The sequence below is a fragment of the Rhamphochromis longiceps genome, linkage group LG10, assembly GCF_057381845.1.
Source record: "Rhamphochromis longiceps isolate RC_006_pf linkage group LG10, R_longiceps_female_GT1.1, whole genome shotgun sequence".
NCBI classification, from domain to species: Eukaryota; Metazoa; Chordata; class Actinopteri; order Cichliformes; family Cichlidae; genus Rhamphochromis; species Rhamphochromis longiceps.
This window is the reverse complement of record NC_140566.1, coordinates 16,734,700-16,744,778: the sequence shown is the minus strand read 5'-3', so window position 1 is coordinate 16,744,778 and position 10,079 is coordinate 16,734,700. Positions and strand designations below refer to the sequence as shown.

The following is a 10,079-nucleotide window of genomic DNA, read 5'->3' as shown; positions in this document are numbered from 1 at the left end:
GGGTTTTTCTTTGGACATTGGCTGCTTTTTCACTCATTTTCAGTCCAGTCCTTGTACCTGAGCATTTTCACATTAATGGTTTTAACACTGATAAGAAAGTTCACTGTTGTGTCACATGTGACATTAAACCCAGCAAAGAGTCAGTTTGAAATCATGTCTTTGGGCACCCTGTTAATATCAGATTTTCATGAAAACATTATTTGTTCATTTTTCTTTATTTCAATCTGTGAAAAAAAAAATGGACAAGCAGAGGACAAAAGAAGTAGCAAGCCTAAAGGCTATTTACAACAAATGAACAGTATCTGAAAGTCGTGTCCATGAACAAATCCAACAAAGACCTGAAACGGGACCAAAAGATCAGACTTGATCAGAAATGTGTCATCTGAAGCGTGGCTGTCAAAAAGCCATTCTTAAAGAAAGAAAACTGGGAGAATAGGCTGAGGTATGCCAAAATACACAAGAACTGGACTGAAAATTAGTGGTAACAGTTCTTATGGAGTCACGAATCCAAATTTGTCATGTTTTACTGAAATTGTCATCAATACATACAGAGGAGGTCAGGAGAGAGGTACAAGTGGGGTCCACAGCCATCTGTAAAACACCATGGAAGCTCTGTCATGGTTGGAGCAGCATTTCAGCCTGTGGTGTTGGAGCTTTTCAAAACCGACGAAATTATGATGAGCAAAGTACTACTGTTTTGATCCAACATGCAACATCATCTGTAAACCATCTCATTGGCAACAACTTTTCAAAAGGACAATGATCCCAAACACACTGCCAGTATAATAAAAGCTTACATAAACAGAAAAAACACACAGTGGAACACGAATTGGCTTCCCCAGACCTGTATCTTTATATTATTGAAGCAGTGTGGGAATCATGTTGACAGATATCCGAATAAAAAGCAGCCAACATATAAGGAAGAGGTTTGAATGTCCTTCAAGAAGCCTGGAGAACCATTCCTGAAGACTACTTAGCCTTGAGAGTTCAGGCTGTGTTGAAGAATAAAGGTGGTCATACCAAATATTGACTTGTTAGAATTGCCTTATACTCTATATTTCTATTTATGTTTGCATGTTTCAATAAATAACACTTATGTCTGTGTAGATCTTCAGTTATTCTAGGCCGTGATAGCCTTAAGGTAAGACTAGCAAACTAGCACCTAACAAAGTATAAAGCAATGAGGTGTAACTCCAGACTTTAACAGTACTGTGTACTTGATTTTCATGGATAACAGCAAAGCTACAGTGTGAATTTATCAAAATACTCTGCGCACAACTTTGGTCTTTTAATAATTTATTCAAGACTTTGGACTGTTTAAACATAATCAGAACACATCAGTCTTTAATAGCAGAAACACAAACGACAATGTAGACAAACTCATACTCACTCAACAGCAGAATACATGAAAAACATCAACAAAACAAGTAAATATATACACAGGTTTGCCTCTCTACAGTCCATGGTAGAGAGCATTAGTGTGAAGATCTGCTCACTAGATGGGGACCAAAATCTTTTGAGTGCTGATTATGTCACCGAGCTTGTGTTTGATCTTCACAAAGAGACGCTTGAACTCCAAACCATCACCCTGGAAACAAACAAACAAACAAACAAACACACACACACACACACACACACACACACACACACACACCCATCTTGATTAGATGAAAGTGCACTCATACACTGAGGACATTGTACTCTTAGACCTGTTCATTAGGTGACTCAGACCAGTGGGTTTCTCTGTATCAATTCTGCTACAGTTTGTCTTTCAGTAAACCCGTTTTAAACAAACATGAGTGAAACCAACTGACCTATAAGGATGACTGCATGCATACATCTATATAGATAGAGTTAAGTTTTACAGATATTTTACATGAATATAGGCTACAATCTAAGCCCTATATGCCTACATCTGTTTACCTACGGGTATCATTAAAAACAATATTGTTTTACAGACACATATGGATGAATATTAGGGGTAATATACACTAACAAGTTCCACTCCACTCACCCAAGGACACTGTACAAGTTTAAGAGCATGGGAAGTTATACAGAGTAGGCTATCTTAAACAGGCGGGTTTTGAGGGTTGACTTAAAAAAAGGGAATAGTGATGTTTTCGAGGTCAGAGGGTAGGCAATTCCAAAGTCGAGGGGCAGAGCGACTAAAAGCCCTGCTCCTTATTGTGATAAGACGAAAGGATGGAACAGAAAGAAAAAGAGGAGGATCTGAGGCACTGGGATGTGATGGAGATCTGTACCAAACCAGAACGGTATGGTGGGGAGAGAGAATGAATAGCCTTAAATGTATAAAGGAGTATTTTAAAATTAATGCGAAGTTTAACCGGGAGTCAGTGAAGCTGCTTCAGGATAGGGGTGATGTGGTGGGTAGAGGGAGTCCTAGTAATAATACGGGGAGCAGAGTTCTGGACACGTTGAAGCTTATTGATGGATTTTTGTGTAAGGCCAAATAAGAGTGATTTGCCCTGCTTATCCATGTAGAGGTTTTCAAGTGAGTTTATTGGTTCAGCCAGTTTGAAAAATCCTTATTTACAGACAGCTGAAACCAACTTTCCACCAGTCTGGGGAAAAGACTGAAAATGATCTTCATGTCTTCCATTGTCCAAGTTCAAAAGCACAAGTCACAATGTTTGTTGTAAAGTCATATGAAATAGAAAGCTTTCAAAAGGACTCCATGCAGTCCTGCAAAACATAAACTACATCCTTACTGCAAGTGCCAAAGCCCAAGAGCTACATCTCAGACTCTACAGGACTCAGTTTGCATGCTAAATGTTAAACAATCATTTCAAAAAGTTCTAGTTGAAAAAGACTGAACAAGTAAAAAAAAGAAAGAAAAAAGAACAGGCAGGTTTTCAAAGTCGCATCTAAACACACCACAAGACTTCTGGAAGAATTCTTTGGACAGATGAGACGAAGGTAAATATGTTTAACTATAATACACAGGACCATGTGTCAAGCACAGTGGTGGCGGTGTAAAGATTCAAGCTTGTTCTGCAGCCACAGGACCCGGGCACCTTGCGGTCACTGAGGTTTCTGTGTATACCAAAGTATTCTAGAGGCAGATCTGAGGCCATCTGGCCAACAGCTTAAGCTTAGCCAAAACTGGGTCATGCAACAGGACAATGATCCCAAGCACAGCAGTGCATTTACCACAGAGGTTTTGCAATGCTCCACTCAAAGTCCAGACCTCAACGTGACTGAATAGCTGTAGTGGGACCTTAAGAGAACTGTGCATAAACAAACCTCAATAAAGTGAAGCAGTACTGTAAAGAAGAGTGGGCCAAAATTCCTCCACAATGATGTGAGACACTGATGTAGCTACTGAATCTGAACTTCATTTTTCACACGACTGCATGGACTGCAAGCTTGAGTGGTTAAGATGTCAGAACGTGCAGAAGGCAGGGGATAAATCGTGTTAGAAATAATATACAATTCATCTTTTAAATGATAAAACCTACCTTAGACAGTCTGAAGTCCAGCAGCACTCTCTGATTCATATCCAACAAATGAATTTTAAAGATGAGCTTATTATTGCGTTTGTCAAGCGTGCTCACGGTCACCTAAAATGTGTGTTATAAAAAATAAAAGTATGTTATGATGAGACGCAGAAGAAAAGGCTGTGTTATCAGGAAATGTAAAAATCTTGTATATTTGAGTATAGATATACCTGTTTGGTGCTAGTGAGTTTGAAGCCAAGTGCCAGGCCTTCACAGATGTCTTTCAGGGCAGTTAAGGAGGCATCAGCACTGACAGTAGTGAAGAAACGCGTCATTCTCCGCACTAACCTCTGCCACGGCGACTGTGCACAGAAAGAAGAAATGAGGACATGTTAAAAAGCTCACAGCAATAATGCATCAGAGTTTTGTTGATATTCAGATGCCTTTAAATCAAAAGAAACTTTGGTGAAAGGTTAAAAAAAAAAAAAAGAATAATCTGCATCTTTGTGTGTGAGAATAAATACACATATAAACATTTACGTAGTGAAACCAATCCAGCACTGAGTATGTGAATTACCTGACTGGCTCCTGGTGTAGCTAGTAACTGACTACCCAGTAACATGTGCTCAGGTTTGGTCGGCTGGGAGAAGCTGACTTGACCGTCATTTTGACTAATTAACAACATGGCTTCCCAGCCACCGGCTGCAAAGTCAGGCTGAGAGCTTGAAAACTGCATCCTGTCATCACTACAGAAAGAGAAAGACATTCTTAAGATTATCAGACACAAAAAGAAATTGAGCTAAAATTAGAAAAGCGCAAAGTTCTGACCTGTTGGCCCGAGATATGAGTGACCCATCAGATCGAAGACTGTTGTTCCCTCCTGAGTGCAGAGAACTTGTTGGCTGCTTCACTCCTACAGAGACAGAAAGACCATTATGAGTACAGTGAACACTGAAGCTAAACTAAATCTGTTGCTGGGACTTGCCTTCAGTAAACCAGCGGTCTTTCTGGATGTCTGTGATGGAAATGCGTGCATCTGGACTGGCCAGCAGCAATTTGGATAACAAACCTGAATTTTAAAAAAGTTACACATGAACCAAAGAACAACATGTAAAACATGCAGTAACTAAACTTACAATAGCGTGCGACTCACTAAGAGGCAGTGGTTGTATTTTTTTCCAAGGAGGTAGATATGTTTTCTTCTGAAGCCAGTCTGCGTACTCCTGACAGCTCTCAGTTGGCTGGTCCCACGGCAACTCTAACAAGGAAACAACAAAAAGGTTTCCTCACATTAACTGCATGGACTTCAATGATGCACAACCTCAGAGAAGTAGCGTTTGCATTTTTTCTAATGATGTAAGACATGCTGTCTGATCTTTCAGAACTGTATACAATAAATAAACTGAATTTTTAAACAGACCTCAATCTCTTTTTTTTTACCATTACAGTGATGTGACTGTATTTCAAGATAACTAAATCACCTTGAGTCTATAATTTGGTTAAGTTTACAACCAATTCTTAAGCGTATAAACACAGATATCTATATCTGTATGTGATATAAATATATCTATAAAACTGTAACTTGCCAGCGTCCATCGACCTGACTGATTTCCGCAGCGATGGGGCAAAAAATAAGCAGCGGATAACAGACATGTAGTGACAAAGTTTAAGAAAACATACACAGCTTTCACCTTAGAAATACTTTACTTTTTAATTTAGTCATTTTCCCCTTCACGTCCCTCCTGCTGGGTGTCACTGCTAAAGTAATGTGCCCTCTCACAGAGCAAAACTCAAGCATCTCAGTCTCTTCCACTGGTTGTAAAAGGCAACTTGAATTTTTGCCTCAATGTTTGTCATGTTCAACAACAAAAACAAAAAACAAAACATGTTTTCAATACACTGTGTGTCAACTCCGTACCAGCACTCTGGACTAAAAGTTTCACCCTCCTGGGGTAAACAACTTTTCTAGCGCACAACTCCTTGTCAGAGAGACAGAGAGTGTGTGTGTGTGTGTGTGTGTGTGTGTGGAAGCATCTAGTTGATCACTGGATTGTAGCCAACCTCAGTAGCAGTGCTGATTTGCAATGTGGAGGTTGGGGCAGTTAAACATAGAAGTTAATCTTTAAACAAGTTTGACATTCATGGTGAAATCAGAGACGGGTCAGAGCTTTGATGGAACTTAAAAAAAAAAAAGAAGAAAAAAAAAAGTCAAAAACTGCTGAACAGAGGCCAAACTTAAATCCAGTAAGCGTTTAGATTTTTATGGACAGAGTGAAAGAACTTAAATGGCACCGTGTACAACAGTGAGAACCATGTGGACCTGTACATTCTCTCAACATCACCAGAAGGGCACAGTCAGGAAATCTGTCAAACGAAACGGATTAAGGGCTTTAATGTTTTGTTGTTGTTTTTTTTAATATATACACTAACTGTTTATACTTCTATTATAAAAATTCTAACCGCTATAACTAAAGAATTTCATATATAAGAGATAAATAAAGTATTTCTTCTTTTATTTCTATTACCATGTGATCTCCTAGCTTGTTTGTACTTCACTGTTGACTTAAAATAAGATGATATTCAGGTAAACAGGTCAGGCTGTAAAGATTGAAAACTGAATCTGCTCGACTGTAAAGTTCAGACAATGTCAGACTGAAGATGGAGACGAAAACTGAGGATGGTCCTGTCTGACATCAGGCAGAAATATGACAGCAAGTTACAAGACAGTAAAAATGATGAAAAATCAGCTATTTAATTTAGTAAAATTAGTAATTCAATCAAATGCAAATTCACACAAGCACAACAACCACTTGCAGCTTTGACACTGGCCCTGCTGACCTAACAGCTTTGTGATATCATCAACTTCTCATTGCCATTGCTGTCATATGGTATTGGACTACAGATGTGTGTATGATCTTCAAATTTTGGATCTTACCACCAGCCAGCATGGCAGTGAGAACTATGCCACAAGCCCAGATATCTGCAGGCTGAGCTCTGTACTCTGTTTGGCTCAGAAGCTCCGGAGCCACGTAGGGAAGAGTCCCACACAATCGATTCAGACGGCGCTCTCGGCCTTTAAAGCGAAACATGGTCGCCAGGCCAAAATCTGTCAGCTTCAGGTTATCTGAAGGTAAAAAAATAAAATAAAAAATCAACCCCAGAGGGCGGTGGTTATAAGAAATAAAAGAGAATCCTAAAAAGAGAATCCCTCAATAAAGATTGCATTTCCTCACCTTTGTCATCCAGCAAAATGTTCTCTGGCTTTATGTCTCTATGTGTGATGCCAAAATCATGGAGGTACTCCTAGAAAAGGTCAAATAAAAATAAAAAAAACTTAAAAAAGAGAACAACAGCAGGAAAATATGCAGGAAGTCACATAAACACAAAGATGTTCTTCACTCACCACAGCTGCTATTAGCTGCTGGAAAAATCTATGAGCATCCTTTTCAGCCATCCCTACATCGGGCTCTAAAGAGAGCGTAAAAGAAGAAAGAGTAAGCCTGAAATCAAATACTTGCAAAGAATGATTACTGAAAACTCCAGACGCATTTCAGCTAAGTTGAATTCATGTATTCATGCTAATCATATCCGAGTCAGGAAAGCTACAGTTGGAAGAATAAATCAGCAAACAAAAGGTTTTTCTTGTATGACAGTTTACGGCTCACCGATTCGATCAAACAGCTCTCCCCCGGTGCAGTACTCCAGGAAGAGGTACACAGTTGGTCCTTCCTTCCGATGGCCAAAGAAGCGTACAATGTTGGTGTGTTTGAGCATCTATGAGTTAAGTGCACACACAAAGATCCTCAAAACAGTGCTCTCAGCTATCATTCTACCTAGCTAAGAGCTTAACGTTTTTAATTAATTCTACAAATCTAAAACAATTAAAAATAAAATAAAAACAACTTCAGTCTGTGTTAAATTGCTTACAATCAGTTTGTACCTGTAAACCAGAGGAACAAACTGGTCAGTCTCAGCCAGTTTATCTTTATGAATCTAACCAACATTAATAACAAGTGCCATTTCTTTATATTTTACTTTAGTATGAAGTACGACTTCATACATGTTTGCTTTCAGTTTGCCTCTTCGGTGTCTGTTCAGCTGGTTTTTGGATCTTCTGTCATCATGTCACATCATTTTAGGTGAGCCAAAACAAGCAGACACATCTGTACATCTGTATTCTTATCTGCATGTTTGCTTTCAGCTTGCCTGGAATAGCATTAGCTTTAACAAACTTTTCCCAACAAATGACACCCTCGAGCTGAGGGCTACCAACGTCCCCAGATCAGCTGAGGCTAGAGTTGGTTTTCACAACAGTAACAGTTTTTATCTAATTCTCACAGTCTGGAACTGGCATGAACAGGCTGTGTTCATGCCAGTAACTGATGCAAGGAAAAGGGAAATGAGAGCATACAAAGCTGTGATTCAGTTAATTAACAATTTCTTTCATGCAGCTGTTTACTGTATTAATATATGGATTTAAGAACAGCTGGACTTGTTTTACAACACACCACTGGTGAGCCGCTGCTTTCATTCATACTAACTGTGCAGGTGAAAGTGATGGATGTACCTTGTGGATGCAGACCTCCTTCTTGACATTTTCAGCACACTCTTTTGCCTGCGAGGTATCGATGACCTTCACTGCTACCGCCTCTTCAGTCTGTCTGTTCACCAGGAGCCTCACTCTGAGACCAAGAACACAAAGAGGACAAACCGGTTAGATCATAAAGAGAAAAGAGAACACAGAGGTGAAGAGAAGTGAGAGGAAGTCTGAATGGAAACAGGATGTACAAAGAGCTAAAGTCTTCCTAAAGTGTTTCTAGATATAATTTTCAAGTAATTTAAACTTTGTTAAACTTTTCAATAAAATCAGAAGGTCAGGTGTCAAAGTCCGTCTGTTTTAGTTGTTTATATTTTATTTATTTTTTTCCCCTTCTATATGTTACTACATCACTGTTGTGCATTTTATTTATTTTTGTTGCATTTTAGATTCTTAAGTACTTTGTGCAGCATGCAATGTTGAAAATGTGCTATATAAGTTAACTTGACTTTGACCTCTAGAAAACAAGAAAAGCATGATTGATATTAGTGATGTCATTCGCAGCTGCAGGTCTTTCTGATTCAGTTGATTAAATACCTGCAATCATCATACATCAGAAAAACAAAAACAAACAAACAGAAATATTTAAGATCATTTTAAACCCACTCAAAGAGTCAATCTAAAGTTAAAAGGTTCTTTTTGTGCAGTAGTTTTCTTCTATAACAAACTTTGAGCATTTGTATCTCTGGACACCTCATTTAATGGTGGCATAATGCCATAATTTAAGAATGATAGAAGCAGTCATTGCTACCCTGACTGTTTGATTTGTTTTCTAACAATTCCATTGCAAAAAACATGGAATTGTTATTGTAAAAATGGTTAAACTTTCAAGTCTCATAACACTACATTCAACATGTTTTCGCATATGTAAGGTCTCATTTTTACCTACATTTTGATACCTGGTTCATCTACCTTTTTTTCAAAGCTAACTGTGACTGCGATGGAGTCAGGTGTCTCCTGTGAGTGATGTTTTTGGATTATCAGATGAACATTTCTAGTGCATATACATGCCTGTCATGATCCCATGAAACAAGAAAAAAAAAATCCTTGTCCGATGGCTAGAAGAGGACAGCTATTAAAGGCGATAAGCTAATGATAAACAATGATAAGGAATCTTTCATACTCTCCGTAGGCTCCTTCTCCCAGAGTCTGAACAACGTCCCAGTCCTGCACAAAAGGCACCGCCATGCTAGAGACAGAAACACACGCATTCATCACTTTCGCTTTCTAATATTTACTTATGTATTCGTTATTTTCACAACATGGGTCCTATTTCTTCTAACAAGTGTCTGTTAAGCCTTTACCGGTTTGCAAAACTGTTAACTTTGACAGCACTTTGACAGAGTTCTGTCAAATGTCATGATGCTCAAAAGAAAACCGCTAAGAAAACTAAAATACGAAAATATGAAAGAATAACCTACCTGCTCAGCCTTTTCACACAGCAGCGACTGCCACATGTAGCTATCCTTAAAGCTCAGACGCACGTCTTCATCCTGCTGCACTGACTTCTAAAGATTTTTCACAAATTTGGCGCGTTGTTGTCTCATTGGCGATAACTTCCGCATTTCCGCCTTGTCTTCTTCTACGCCTCTCTTCTTTTTCTTCTTCTTTGAGTTTAGCCGGTCAGACACATATTGCTGCCACCTACTGTTCACCTACTGTTATCCAAGTCTTATTCGAATTAAACATGCCAGATTTACAATTCATTATTCAACATTATTTAAAGCCTGAATAATTGCCACAAAATTTTTAAATGGAGAGTTTATTGAACCAGCTGAAAGATTTGTTTATAAAGTTATTTAGATATTTCCCCCCTTATAGTAGTTGTAATTTGCGTCATATTTGCTACATCTGGCCTTTAAAAAATGCTTTAAAAAGCATTGCAAAATTTATTTATACTTTAAAACGGGTAACAAATCACACTGATGATGTAGAAGTCTCAAAAATTCACAAAAAACTGCATGTATTAAATACGATACACTAGGCATGAAAGGGTTAAACATCCATCCATTCTCTTCCGTTTA

At 38.5% G+C, this 10,079-nt stretch overlaps 1 protein-coding gene across 1 annotated transcript; it reads right to left on the bottom strand.

Annotated features, from left to right (window-relative positions):
* Positions 1-1,279: 1,279 nt before the first annotated feature.
* On the bottom strand, positions 1,280-9,636 carry chek1 (checkpoint kinase 1). Its single transcript, XM_085420548.1, has 14 exons — positions 9,477-9,636; positions 9,179-9,244; positions 8,026-8,140; positions 7,124-7,232; positions 6,862-6,926; positions 6,692-6,761; positions 6,394-6,582; positions 4,612-4,716; positions 4,444-4,527; positions 4,287-4,371; positions 4,036-4,204; positions 3,689-3,820; positions 3,480-3,581; positions 1,280-1,588 (listed from the first exon to the last, which is right to left on the bottom strand). The coding sequence occupies exons 2-14, from the start codon at positions 9,241-9,243 to the stop codon at positions 1,496-1,498; spliced, it is 1,383 nt and encodes a 460-aa protein (XP_085276674.1). The 5' UTR covers position 9,244; positions 9,477-9,636; the 3' UTR covers positions 1,280-1,495.
* Between the last annotated feature and the right edge of the window lie 443 nt (positions 9,637-10,079).